Source organism: Thamnophis elegans, chromosome 14 (assembly GCF_009769535.1).
Source record: "Thamnophis elegans isolate rThaEle1 chromosome 14, rThaEle1.pri, whole genome shotgun sequence".
In the NCBI taxonomy this organism is placed as follows: domain Eukaryota; kingdom Metazoa; phylum Chordata; class Lepidosauria; order Squamata; family Colubridae; genus Thamnophis; species Thamnophis elegans.
Genome location: NC_045554.1, coordinates 2,918,544 through 2,933,223, shown reverse-complemented (window position 1 = coordinate 2,933,223; position 14,680 = coordinate 2,918,544). Strand labels below are relative to the sequence as shown.

At 46.4% G+C, this 14,680-nt stretch overlaps 1 protein-coding gene across 1 annotated transcript in view; it reads right to left on the bottom strand.

The window, feature by feature from the left end:
• Positions 1–259: 259 nt before the first annotated feature.
• The window catches only part of LOC116517814 (mitotic spindle assembly checkpoint protein MAD1-like), a 32,675-nt gene continuing 18,254 nt past the window's right edge, over positions 260–14,680 (bottom strand). Inside the window, exons 2-3 of the mRNA XM_032230990.1 lie at positions 1,311–1,451; positions 260–337 (exon numbers count right to left, since the gene is read on the bottom strand). Of these exons, the coding sequence (XP_032086881.1) occupies positions 260–337; positions 1,311–1,451 (219 nt within the window). The remainder of the gene's footprint in view (positions 338–1,310; positions 1,452–14,680) is intronic.

Below are 14,680 nucleotides of genomic sequence, written 5' to 3'. Positions count from 1 at the left end.
GGCTGCGGGTTGGACTAGATGACCTACAAGGTCCCTTCCGACTCTATAAATCTCTATTTCCTAGCTGCGTGTTGTGACGAAAGAGGCACTGAGTCATCATTAGGTGTAGCTGAGAACATCAAACTGCCTCTCGGAAATAAATTAAGACATTTGGGGAATGTCTTAATTTATTCCTTTGGGGCTTTTCCTCCTGTCTGTCCTGGGGTGCCTTTTAGAGGTAGTTAGATAAGGGGGGGGGGTTGAAAATCCCACTCCTTAATCAGTCTTCCTTCTCCTTCAAAGAGCAGCAGCTAACGATGGCTTGACACTGTACTGCGTAGCCCACAACAGCTGCAACCTGGAGCCAAATTAAGAGGATTTTTTTAACCAAAACAAATTATTTACTCTTTGAAATGTTTTTGGAAGGATGCGATGGCTGTGATGGGGCGGCATGGAAGGATGGAGTGAGAAAGTTGAGACTGAAACTTAGAGAGGACTAACAATGGAATCGATCCTCTCCGAAAGTGGATGTATGGAGCTACATATGAGCCGTGGTGGCGCAGTGGTGGGAGTGCAGTACTGCAGGCTACTTTTGCCGGCTGCCGGCTGCCTGCAGTTTGTCAGTTCGAATCTCACCAGGCTCCAGGTTGATTCAGCCTTCCATCCTTCCGAGGTGGGTAAAATGAGGAGCCAGATTGTTGGGGGGGCAAGAGGCTGACTCTGTAAGCCGCTTAGAGGAGGCTGTTAAAGCACCGCGAAGTGGTATATAAGTCTAAGTGCTAAGTGGGAAGGCAGGAAGGCAGGAAGGCAGGAAGGAGGGAGGGAGGGAAGGAAGGAAGGAAGGAAGGAAGGAAGGAAGGAAGGAAGGAAGGAGGGAGCAAGCACTGTGAAGTGGTATATAAGTCTAAGTGCTAAGTGGGAGGGAGGGAGGGAAGGAAGGAAGGAGCCCTTCTCCAGCAGAAATCAGAAACCAAGTCACTCCAAGGCCTGACAGGCAAGACACCAAAATATAAACTCACAGCAAACTGCACTCCTTACTAGCACTGATGGTGTTACCTAGTTGGGTAATGAAATGTCTGCAAGAAAACAAGCAAGCTCCGAGAAGCACCAAGGATTCCACAGTCCTCCTCCTCCTGTTCTTCTCCAAACCCCCCACTCCCTTCTAGCACTGATGATGTTACCTAGCTGGGTCACGAAACGTCTGCAAGAAAACCACCAAGCTACGAGAAGCACCAAGGACCCCGTCAGGTCAACCGTGACCTGCAATTATTCTCCTTTATCTGTACAACCCCCCTCCCCTCCAATTTCCCCCCCACCCACCCCTCAATTACCTCCATTTCCATGCAGTGGGCTTCCACCTTCTGCACCAACTCCTCGGCCTCCCGCACGCGGAAGCTGAGCTGTGGGGAGTGCTCCGACGGGTTCAGCTCGCTGTCGTAGAATTCCAGAATGGATCTCATGCCATCACGGGCCTAGGAAAGAGTAGAAGGAAGGAAGAACAAACAGGAAGGGGGAAAAAAACTGTTCAGTTTCCATTCAATGCACTTTGGCCACACAAGGGACGCTTCCATTCCCCCCCCCCCCCCGGACACTTTTCCCGCGGTTCTTTGGTTCTAAGTGCAGATTTCCCGACCGTGAGAACAATTCATCAGCGGGACGACTTGCCTTCGGAGGTTGTGAGCGCTCCATTCCTGGAGCTTTTTCAAGAAGGAAAATTGGACCGCCATTCGCCTGAAAGGGTAAGTAGGGGTTTGGAGCGGGGAAGTTGGACTAGATGACCTCCAAGGTCCCTTCCAATTCTGTCGTTCCGTTAACCTCTTCTGCGAGAATCTAGCTTCGTCTTTTGGGCCAACCAGGCTCTAGAGCCGTGATGGTGAACTTCTAGCAAAGCGTGCCAGAGGTAGCACTCAAAGCCCTCTCTGTGGGCACGTGGGCCATCGCCAGCTGGTCTTCTGGTTTACAGCATGCATGTGGCCGTTTTTGGGCTGTTTTCCAGGCCGTTTTTGGGTCAAAAACAGGCTCGAAAAAAGGTCTGAAAATTCCCTGAAAAACGGCCCAGAAAATGGTCTGTTTTGGGACTGTTTTTAGGCCATTTTCCAGGGAATTTTCTGGCCGTTTTTTGGGTCAAAAACAGGCTCGAAAAAAGGCCTGAAAATTCCCTGAAAAACGTCCCTGAAAACGGTCTGTTTTGGGTCTGTTTTCAGGCCGTTTTTCAGGGAATTTTCTGGCCGTTTTTGGGGTCAAAAACAGGCTCGAAAAAAGGCCTGAAAATTCCCTGAAAAACTTCCCTGAAAATGGTCTGTTTTGGGTCTGTTGTCACGCCGTTTTCCAGGGAATTTTCTGGCCGTTTTTGGGGTCAAAAACAGGCTCGAAAAAAGGCCTGAAAATTCCCTGAAAAACAGCCCAGAAAATGGTCTGTTTTGGGTCTGTTTTCAGGCCATTTTCCTGGGAATTTTCTGGCCGTTTTTGGGGTCAAAAACAGGCTCAAAAAAAGGCCTGAAAATTCCCTGAAAAACGTCCCTGAAAATGGGCTGTTTTGGGGCTGTTTTCCAGGGAAATTCCAGGCCGTTTTTTTGAGCTGTTTTTGGCCCCAAAACCAGCTGGAAAACAGCACAAAAAAAACAGCCCCCCAAAGCAGCCAAAAACAGATGTATGTGCACGCCAGCCAGCTGGTCTTCGGGTTTCCAGGCATGCACATGCACACACGTTCTGGTTTGAGCACTCAGTGCCGAACAAGTTTGCTCTCGCTGTTCTGGAGTTTGCACACCTCCATAACGTTTTTACCCGGAGATGTTCTTTAACCGTTTTGGCTTTTCAGGCCATCCTGAATTTATAGCCTCCCCCTCCTCTGTCCTCCTCAGATAAACAATTAGGAAGCACTTGAGGCTTGACAGCCCATCTTGAAGCCTGCTTGGAATCCAGGTGGAAAAGCGGAGACCGGTTTCCCCAAAAGCGACAGTGTCTGATGTGCAACCCTCCCCATCAGTCATCCCTTGACGAGAGGAAGCTGAGTAATCAAAGCGCCTTGGCAACTCCCTCCCGTCTCAGCGGCTGTGACTTCCAGGAGACGCAGTTTGCGATGTTAGCTTAGCAAACAACCGGCTACACTCGGGTCTCCAGAATTCAGATGACAAATCGGTGGGCAGAGGGAGTTCAGATCACAGAGGAGCTTGAGGGCAACGCAAGGAGGACATTTTCACCATGCCGTTGTCAGGGTTCCAAATTAAATCGGAGTCCAAGACAAAGCATTCCTCAAAGTTCCAATTTATGAAGAGAGACATGTTGGCACATCTGGGGAAACCCGAATCTGAAAGCTTCCCGAGGTGCCGAGGTGGCACAGTGGTTAAATGCAGCACTGCAGGCTACTTCAGCTGACTGCAGTTCTGCAGTTCGGCTGTTCAAATCTCACCGGCTCAGGGTTGACTCAGCCTTCCCATCCTTCCGAGGTGGGTAAAATGAGGACCCGGATTGTTGGGGGCAATATACTGACTCTGTAAACCGCTTAGAGAGGGCTGAAAGCCCTATGAAGCGGTATATAAGTCTAACTGCTATTGCTATTCCCCACCCAGTTGAAAGTTCATGATCTTGCCCCCTACACCCACAGGTCCATCACATGGTCCAATCTCCCACTGCCACGCTGGCAGCTTCCACCCATTCAGTCAGGTGCAGAGCTGCATAGACAAAGGATGACCTTGGCTTTCTAGAAAGAATGTTGTTATGGCTGCATAGCATCTAACTCCGTACAATCTCCCCCTCCCATTTTCCCACAATAGAAAATGTAGAGTAGAATAATAGAAAGTGTGGCAGGCCAAAGATCCAAAAGGAAAGATGGCTGCAGGCCTGACAGCAGGGGGTTTGACACAAAGAACATATGAAGGACATTTTTCAAAGCATCTTCAGGTGTGAATTATGAATATGGGGGGAGGAAAGTCCTATGAGATCACTTTCATCTTTCATCTCCATTCTCACCAAATGCTCCTACCATCTCAAGCTTGCAGGGATGAGTAGCCTACTCAGAAGGTCAGCAATCACACATCAGGGTGACGTGATGGCATCCTCTAATATTTTGAGGGGCCGTCACAGAGAAGAGGGGGGTCAAGCTATCCTCCAAAGCACCGGAAGGCAGGACAAGAAGCAACGGATGGAAACTAACCAAGGAGAGAAGCAACCTGGAATTAAGGAGGGACTTCCTAACAGTGAGGACAATTAACCAGTGGAACTGCTTGCCACCAGAGGTTGTAGGTGCTCCATCACTGGAGCTTTTGAAGAAGAGAAGGGACAACCATTTGACTAGGATGGTATAAGTCTCCTTCCCTGATCGTCTGGATTCTTCTGGAGAACGTCCATGGATAGACACACAGAAAGGTCTTTGAGGATTTCTACAGTCCTCCAGAAATTCAGCCTAGAAATAGCAATAGCAATAGCAGTTAGACTTATATACCGCTTCATAGGGCTTTCAGCCCTCTCTAAGCGGTTTACAGAGTCAGCATATATCACCCCCACAGTCTGGGTCCTCATTTCATCCACCTCGGAAGGATGGAAGGCTGAGTCAACCTTGAGCCGGTGAGATTTGAACCGCCGAACTGCAGCTAGCAGTCAGCTGAAGTGGCCTTGCAGTACTGCACCCTAACCACTGCGCCACCTCGGCTCTATAATAAGAAGGACTGTCCTCAGTGAGAACAATTAAGCAGTGGAACATCTTGCCTCCAGAAGTTGTGGGTGCTCCATCAATGGAGGATTTCAAGAAAAGACTGGACAGCAATTTGTCCGAAATTGTATCTCCCGCTTGAGCAGGGGGTTGGACTAGAAGACCTCCAAAGTCCCTTCCAACTCTTGTTATTGTCTAGATATCAAACAGCATTCGGGATCAAACAGACCCACCAGCAACAATTAATACAACCCACCCAAGATAACTAATAGGAGAGACTCGCTGTGCATTGATTACTTCGCATTTTCTATTAATTCTATCAATTGCTTTGCGATTTTCTATTGAAAAGAAAGAGTACAATAAAAATCAGTTACAGCTCTTCTCTCGACTTCTGATTTCAGTGACACTTCCAGATTGTTCTCTCTTTGCAAAAGTGGGCCCCAAACGAGTAAAAAAAAAGAAGAAGCCTAAATTTGCGTATTAATTGTATACTTATTCATACAGTTCATTTGGACTTTCCTAGCATTATTGCCCCTTATGCTGTTTTGCTTTTATCGTTTCCTTCCACGATCCAGGCTATTTGACAGTGAGTGTCTAATTAGTTGTTGGCCACACAAAAAATCAATGGAAACAAAATTAAAGTTACAAATCTAACTAAAGTCAATCAGATATCTGTGGGGAAAACTTGTTCCAGGGAGAAAGTTTATATAGTGTCATAATTTTATTGAAATCCTATATCTTCCTATTGACTTTTATTGTTTCAAGCGAGATGCTGGAATTATCATTATTAGAGTCTTGGTGTTGCTTGCAGGTCAAAAAAAAATGGACTTTTCCTTTTATAAACAAGCTGTAATTGTCTTCTTTATTGACCCATAAATCTCTAAGCTGACTCCCTTCACTACAGTTCCATTACATTACTATTTTCCGAAGTGAAAATACAGCCTCTCCCTGTTTTATTTAATTTATTTTGTTTTTAGAGAAATTGTTTTGTCATTAACGGCAAAAGAGGAAGAACATGGACTGGTCTTTCTTTCGTAATAACTTTTTAATGACAAATTCTAGTCACAGTTAAATTTGCTCTCTTTCCAGCCGAGTGCACTTCAGCTGTTAATTTAAAAGCAAAACTACAGCTCGTTCATTTTTATTTTATTTTTGACATTAGCGAAACGAACAGGCTAAAAACACCGTGTTGGAAAACACAACTACGATTATGTTTTCAGCCAAGTGGTTGAAAGTAAGATCACAGAAGCTCTTTTTTGCTCCTGAAAAACCGAATTCATACTTTGATTAATTGGCAATGATTTAAGGAGAAGATTAATATATCGTTCTCGTTATTGGAAAACTTAGCGAAGGGGGGGGAAAAAATCTGCCTCTTGTGATGAGTTAAGATATTTAGTTGTACGATAAGAAATATTTTTAGCACAGCATCTGTATTTTTAACTTGAGCATAAAAACGGCTTTCAGAAAAATTAGTGCAATGAATCTTGATATTTCTGGGTGCCAGTTGCAAAGAATGGGGGAAATTTAACTTAATCTATAAAACCATCAGCGGCTCCCAAAAGCATTGAATATAAGCAGCCCCCCTCCCTCCCCAATGTTTCCTTCCAAAGGCGGCTTCATTTAATTTCGGCTCAAAATGTGTTTGGCAATTAACATTTTTACACAATCGTATTTATGATCTCCATGCATCAAAAGCCCTGCAAAATTCTTCGGTCTCACATGACAAAATTATGACGCTTATTTTTTTTGGGTTTCTGTAAATGCAAAGAGGGTTTGAAAGCACTGGTTTTATTATCAAATTTTACACCACTGTGAAGCTGGGGAGAACAGAGGTCCCCATCGGCGTTCACAAATTCACCAGTCTTTGACTTAAAACCGTTCATTCAGTGACAATTCAAAGTCAAAATGGCATTGGAAAAAAGTGACACGATCTTTTTCACACTTGTTTGATTGTTGGGGGGGGGCAAGAGAGGATGACTCTGTAAACGGCTTAGAGAGGGCTGTAAAGCACTTTGAAGCGGTATATGTCTAAGTGCTAAATGAGAAAGGAGGGAGGGAGGAACTGAGAGAGATGAAGGAGAGCATGAGGGAGGGAGCTGAGTGGCTGAGATGCTGAGCTTGTCAATCATGGCAGTTCGGCGGTTCGAATCCCTAGTGAGGCATAACGGAGTGAGCTCCCGTGACTCGTCCCAGCTTCTGCCAACCTAGCAGTTCGAAAGCAGGTAAAAAATGCAAGTAGAAAAATAGGAGCCACCTTTGGTGGGAAGGGAACAGCGTTCCGTGCGCCTTCGGTGTTGAGTCATGCCGGCCACATGACCACGGAGACGTCTTCGGACAGCGCTGGCTCTTCGGCTTTGAAACAGAGCCCCCTAGAGTCGGGAACGACTGGCACATGTATGCGAGGAGAACCTTTACCTTTACTTTAGAAAAACAGGTATAAGGAGAAGAGGAAGTAAACTTGTGGGAGTGAATGCTGAAAGGAGCCAACTCCTGGGGTTTTTAGAGTGGCATTCAGACAAAGCCAAAAATAAAAAAATTGTCGGCTCCTGCGATTAAATGAGAAACACCTTTGATATCAGAACTGCCCCAATATGGAATGACTCATGGCTCAAATCTCATTTGGGGGTGAGGGGAGGGAGGGAGGGGGAAGCTTCAAAAAAAGTACATTTTGTAAGAAGAGGAATCTAATAAAATTGCTTATCTAGGCCCTTTTTTAAAAATACGTGTTTTTTTTTTAAAAAAACCTCCATTCCAAAGTGTGCTGAACGCAAAACCCTTGCAAAAGTAGAAAACCGACAAGGGGAAACCAGCCTTGTGTTAGAAAGTCTCTCATCTGCAGATTTCGATAAATTGGGTGATGTTGCTTGCATTTGGAAGTCGCCCAGTCGGCTTTCATGCCTAAGGCAGGACTAGAACTCACCACTTCCTGCTGATTGGCCCAAAGTCACCCAGTCGGCTTTCATACCTAAGGCAGGACTAGAACTCACCACTTCCTGCTGACTGGCCCAAAGTCGCCCAGTTGGCTTTCATGCCCAAGGCAGAACTAGAACTCACCACTTCCTGCTGATTGGCCCAAAGTCACCCAGTTGGCTTTCATGCCTAAGGCAGGACTAGAACTCACCACTTCCTGCTGACTGGCCCAAAGTCGCCCAGTTGGCTTTCATGCCCAAGGCAGAACTAGAACTCACCACTTCCTGCTGACTGGCCCAAAGTCGCCCAGTTGGCTTTCATGCCCAAGGCAGGACTAGAACTCACCACTTCCTGCTGACTGGCCCAAAGTCACCCAGTCGGCTTTCATGCCTAAGGCAGGACTAGAACTCACCACTTCCTGCTGATTGGCCCAAAGTCGCCCAGTTGGCTTTCATGCCTAAGGCAGGACTAGAACTCACCACTTCCTGCTGATTGGCCCAAAGTCGCCCAGTTGGCTTTCATACCTAAGGCAGGACTAGAACTCACCACTTCCTGCTGACTGGCCCAAAGTCGCCCAGTTGGCTTTCATGCCCAAGGCAGAACTAGAACTCACCACTTCCTGCTGATTGGCCCGGTTGGCTTTCATGCCCAAGGCAGGACTAGAACTCCCCATCTTCCCACTCTTCTAGGCTGCTGCCTTCTCCACGAGACCAAACTGGCTTTCCCCTTGGCACCTAGACCTGGCAGCCATGCATACCCAACCTTCCTGACAATCACACGCTGCCCAAGACCGAACGGGCATATTGAACAGCTATGGCATCTGGGCGCCAAAGAGCAGCAGAGTTAACCAGGCAGATAAGAGATTTTAATTGTAGCTAATGTCCAAGTAATACTCCAATTACGAAGAGACAATGTTGGACCCGTTGCCAATTGTTAGGCCAGAGAAAGAACTTCAGTAATTACAATTAATCAGGATGGGTGGCTTGTGTGAGCCACGACAATAAAGACCAGCCGAGCGTTTAGCCCCCAAAATGCTCACACACACACACAAAAACCAGCCAGGCAGATTTTACCTTTTAACTTCTAAAAGAGCTTTTTTCTTTTCTTTCGAACAATGGAACCAGTGGACGTCACCGGTCTGTGTTTAAAGACCGCTCAAGTGTAGCTTCATTAAGCGGTTAGCAACACCCAGCAAAGCTGAAAAAGTGAAGGAGAATCTGTTTCCATTAGAGCAGTGGTTCCCAAACTTGGCAACTTTTAAGACTTCTCATTACAGTATTCCAGGTGTGGCCTCATTAAGGATTTATAAAGTGGTATGGATCCTTCACGTGGTTTTGATTCAAATCATTCTACAAATTGTCTTGAGTCTCCCCTTGGACCACGGAGCCGGGAAAGAGGCTGTGCGGATGAATATTCATAAGCACATAAACACAATATACTTTATTCCCCCGCCCTGATTCAGAGCAAATCCGGTAGTCCCAACCAAGTCTCGTAGAGTCATTGCCTGTTTTGGTGCACGTGCGTCTTTGCAACTTAACAACAGTAGCAGAGTTGGAAGGGACCTTGGAGGTCACCTAGTCCACCCCTCTACTCAGTTCAGGAAACCCATAAGCGTCTCTGTCATTCAGCAACACCTTACTGCGTTTGAATGTGCAAACATGGGGGGGGAAAAAACCCCCACTCCAAAGCTATTGATTCTTTTGGAATTCTCATTACGGCCACCGAAGAACGGAAGAATTCCTTCCCCGAATCATTTATTCATGATCTTGGTATTATGTTTATAATTAAAACAAGCTTTGCTGTTGCTTTGTGTAAAGGTTTTTTTTTTGTCCTTTTCATTCAAGAAGAAAGAAAAGGGGGAAGGAAAAAAAAAACAAACCAAACCAATATTGCTCTAATGCAGAGCAATAATCCAGCTGGCTGGAGAATTCTGGGAGTTGAAGTCCACAAGTCTTAAAGTTGCCAAGTTTGGGAACCACTGCATTAGAGCAATATTGGTTTGGTTTTTTTTCCCCCTTCCCCCTTTTCTTTCTTTCTATTCTACCCTACCCCTATTCCTCTTTCTTTTCCATTCCATTCCATTCCAATTCTATTCTATTCTACTCCATTCTATTATTCTATTATTCTACTCTACTCTACTCTTCTCTATTCTACTCTAATTCTATTCCATTCCATTCCACTCCACTCTAATTCTATTCTCTATCCTACCCTACCCCTATTCCTCTTTCTGTTCCATTCCATTCTGTTCCATTCCAATTCTATTCTATTCTACTCTATTCTATTATTCTACTCTACTCTACTCTAATTCTATTCTATTTCTATTCTACCCTACCCCTATTCCTCTTTCTTTTTCTTTTCCATTCCATTCCATTCCAATTCTATTCTATTCTACTCCATTCTATTATTCTACTCTACTCTTCTCTATTCTACTCTAATTCTATTCCATTCCACTCCACTCTAATTCTATTCTATTTCTATTCTACCCTCTTTCTGTTCCATTCCATTCCATTCCAATTCCAATTCTATTCCATTCCATTATTCTATTATTCTACTCTACTCTTTTCTATTCTACTCTAATTCTATTCCATTCCATTCCATTCCACTCCACTCTAATTCTATTCTATTCTATTCTATTCTATTCTATTTCTATCCTACCCTACCCCTATTCCTCTTTCTGTTCCTTTCCATTCTAATTCTATTCTATTCTGCCTTCTTATCCTATCCTATTCTACACACAGAAAAACCCCAGTGAGACTCTACGGCCCTCGGCTGGCCCACCTGATTTGCTATAAATCAGGCTGAGGGAATAAAGCAAACTGTGTTTATGTGCTTATGAATATGCATCCACACGGCCTCTTCTCTGCCTCCATGGTTAATGGGGAGGTTCAAGATCATTCACACCACGGTGTTCGAAGAGAAGACACCAGCAGGGCACTTTGTAGCGATAAAGACGTCTGGTTAATGGACTCAAATATGTTCCAGATTGTCCTTTCGGCTTACAGCCTGCTCAGGGATGTGATGAGTCAGCCTCCATCCTGACCCGTCAAAGAAAACTTCTGCAAATAGCAATAGCAATAGCAGTTAGACTTATATACCGCTTCATAGGGCTTTCAGCCCTCTCTAAGCGGTTTACAGAGTCAGCATATCGCCCCCAACAACAATCCGGGTCCTCATTTCACCCACCTCGGAAGGATGAAAGGCTGAGTCAACCCTGAGCCGGTGAGATTAGAACCGCTGAACTGCAGATAACAGTCAGTTGAAGTGGCCTGCAGTACTGCACTCTAACCACTGTGCCACCTTTAACCACTCGCCACCTGCAAAGGCAGGAGGTTCTCAGCTTACGGCGACAACTGAGCTCCAAATTATTTCTGCTAAGTGAGCGTGCAGTGGAGTGAATTTTGCACACACACACACACCCTTTTACGAATTTTCTTGCCGCAGTCGTTGAGTGAAACACGGCCGTCGTTAAGTTAGTCACCCAGCTGTTCAGTGGATCTGGCTTCCTGGTTGACTTTTGCTTGTCAGAGGGATCCAGTCACCCCTGGACACTGCAACCGTCATAAATACGGGGCGGTTATGAAGGGGGAGGAGGGGGAGGGACTGTGGGGTCTTTGGTGCAATCTGAGCTTGGTTGTTTTCTTGCAAACATTTCATGACCCAACTAGGTAACATCATCAGTGCTAGAAGAGAGTGGAGTTGGCAGAGAGGAGGAAGAGGGGGGAGGAAGAGGAGGAGGAGGAAGAGGAAGAACAACTGTGGGGTCTTTGATGCTCTCTGAGCTTGGCTGTTTCCTTGCAGACGTTTCATAACCCAACTAGGTAACATCATCAGTGCTAGAGGGGAGTGGAGTTTGCAGGGAGGAGGAGGAGGAATTTTGATCAAATGACGGTGGAGACGCTACAATGGTCGTAAGCATGAACAACTGTCATGTCACGGATCGAAATTCAGACACTTGGCAACTGACTCACATTTACAACGGTGGCGGCGTCCCTGCATTACCTGATCCCTTTTTGCAACCTCCTGACCAGCGAAGCTCACGGGGAAGCTTGGTTCACTTAACAACTACATTACCAACTTAGCAACCGCAGGGATTCCCTGAACCGCTGCGGCGAGGAAGAGTCTGCAGGACTCACTCAGCAACCGTCCCGCTTCGCAAAGCAAAACAAAAACGGCGGGCTCCACCGGCGTCATAAGACGAGGACCTCCTGCGCGTGTTAATTAAGAACGGTGGGTCCTGCTGCAGCAGCCTGATGGATCGGGTGATTTAAAAGCTCTTCCCCCCCCCCAAACACCCCCCCCCCCAAAAAAAAGCTGCCGCAAAAGACGAAATCGTTCTTCCCCCGAAATGTCACTAAAGCAGGAGGACGAAATCTCCCTCCAGGGTGTCATCTCGAGGCAGATTCTGGCAACGGTGGAGTTCGGAAGGATGCTCTTAATTAACCCGCTCCGAACGGCGCAACTTTTAGTTAAGAAACGAAGCAGATGGCCAGGCGCCCATGAACGGGAACGGGGGGGGGGGGTGTTGCCACAATGAAATAAGGCATCACCACCGCCTGCAAATCCCACACTGATTACCGCCGTCACATTATCCCACTAATGATGCTGTTCCTGCACGCTGGGACAGATGAAAACGGAGACATGGATGCTGCGGTGCGGCTCACGGCCGTCACCCGGGGGAGGAGGAAGCAGGGAGGAAGTTGGGGGTACAAGCCAAACCTTTCTGAGGGGCTGGAAGAAAAAAAGAGGGAAGGGAGCTGCTGTGGTCCTTCGTATTCTAGGGTGCTGGGATGGTATGAAATGCGATTCAAGGAACACCTCCTTCTCCTGAGGATGTGCAGGGATGGTGTTAGCCAGTTGGGTAACTGTTCTGACCCCCCCTTCTTCGCTCGTTCACAGACGACAGTCAGACAGACTTAAAAGGAAATAACTTTATCAGTCCTGGCTCACGCTGGCTGCGAGCCCAAAATAAACATAAATAAAGTCTCTGGCAAAAAGGTTACGCAGCAGAATGCAAAAACAAAGAGCTCTTACAGCAAAACCAGGTTTACGGAAAGAAAGCAAATCACTTCTCCAAGTGTCTCTTTGATTCAGGGTTACAGAAAGCAAATCACTTATCCAAGTGCCTCTCACAAACAAACCACGACTGATGAACAACGAACCACGAACGAACGTTGACTTCTGCAACCAGGGCGTGGCACCATCAGTCCTTTTATCTCCAGAAGACGACACTAACGAGCAACAGCTGGAGCAATAGTCCTGCGTCCCGACTCAACTCACAGCAAACTTCTGCTGAGTCACAACAGGTAACGTAATGTCTGCAAAACTTATCAGAAAGCTCCGAGGACACCACAGCATTCCCTCCATACATCACCACTCCCTTATAGCACTGATGATGTTCCCCAGTTGGGTAATGAGACGTCTGCAAGGAAACAACTAAGCTCAGAGAGTACCAAGAATTGCCAGACGAAGGGAACATCTAAAGAACAGGAGTCAACTTGGGAGTAAGGCTACAGGTGGATGATGAATGGCCCCTCCCAGAGGGAATAAAGAGGAGCGAAAGGGGAGTGGAGTTTGCAGGAGACAATTAGTTCATTCCTGCATTCTTGCCAAGCATTGCAGCGTCTGAAAGATATCGGCCTGGCACTTCTCCAAGCCTGATAAAGGTTGGTAATTGTGAACTATCGTGGAAGACTGTGGGAGAGGAAAGACTTTGATGGAGAAGAATTCACTGTCAATTAAATAAAAGGGGTTTATTGGGACGAGGATTTGGTTTCGTACTGCTGGGGAAACCTAGGTCAGAACATCTAGGTAAAAGAGACTCACCGGTTGAGCATGGTGAGGTCGTGGCAAACACATTGCCAAGATGGCGCCAATGAAGATGGGCCCATCCCTTCCTCCTCCTCCTCCTCCTCCTCCTCCTCCTCCTCCTCCTCCTTTCCTGCGAGAGGAATTTTGGAGAGCCAAACACCGTCTGCCAATTTCAAATGCTTAATAAACGTTTTTAAAGCTTATCGCAAAAGCCATATTTCGAGTGCCGGCACGGTAAGTGATTTTTTTTTCCTGGGGGGGTGGGTGGGTGGGGAGGGAGGGGGAGAAATACGTACAGCTGAAAATGGGATATTTCTGCATGCCTGCTCCAAGATAGAAGGAGAGGTTTCAGAACAGGACGCTTCGCCCAGGCAGAGGGCGCGCAAGCTGAGAATTGTTAATTAACGGTTGAATTTGTGGCGGTGGGTCGGCTGCCAGAGATGGATGATGTTATTGGGCGGCATCGGGTTGCTTGGATGAATGGGTGAGGCAGGCAGAGGATGGGGGTGTAAGGCAGGGAATGGGGAGGAAGCAGGTTCTCATGCTGTAGAAACGATCGAGAAAGGTCCACCTGACTTCTCGGTCCTCCAGGTCCTGGTTGTCCCAAAGGTGATTTCTTCAAGAGGCAACTGGACTTTCTGGTTTTTATTTGGAAGACGTTTCGCTTCTCATCCAAGAAGCTTCTTTCAAACTTCTTGAACTTCAAGGTGTAGGGAGGTCCTCAGTCATCCAGGTCGTGGTTGTCCCAAAGATTCTTTTTCAGAAGGCAACTAGACTTCCTTGTTTTTTTCTTTTGAAGACATTTTGCTTCTCATCCAAGCAGCTTCTTCAGAACTTCTTCTTCAAGGTTTATGCAGGTCCTCAGTTGTCCAGGGCATGGTTGTCCCAAAGAGGCTTTTTCAGAAGGCAACTGGACTTCCTTGTTTTTTCTTTTGAAGACGTTTCTCTTCTCATCCAAGAAGCTTCTTCAGAACTTCTTCTTCAAGGTCTATGGAGGTTCTCAATCATCCAGGCCATGGTTGTCCCAAAGGGGCTTTTTCAGAAGGCAACTGGACTTCCTTGTTTTTTTTTCTTTTGAAGACATTTTGCTTCTCATCCAAGAAGTTTCTTCAAAACTTCTTCTTCAAGGTCTATGGAAGTTCTCAATCATCCAGGCCATGGTTGTCCCAAAGGTTCTTTTTCGGAAGGCAACTAGATTTCCTTGTTTTTTTTTCTTTTGAACACATTTTGCTTCTCATCCAAGAAGCTTCTTCAGAACTTCTTCTTCAAGGTGTATGGAGGTCCTCAGTCGTCCAGGTCATGGTTGTCCCAAAGGGGCTTGCCCCAAACCTGCTA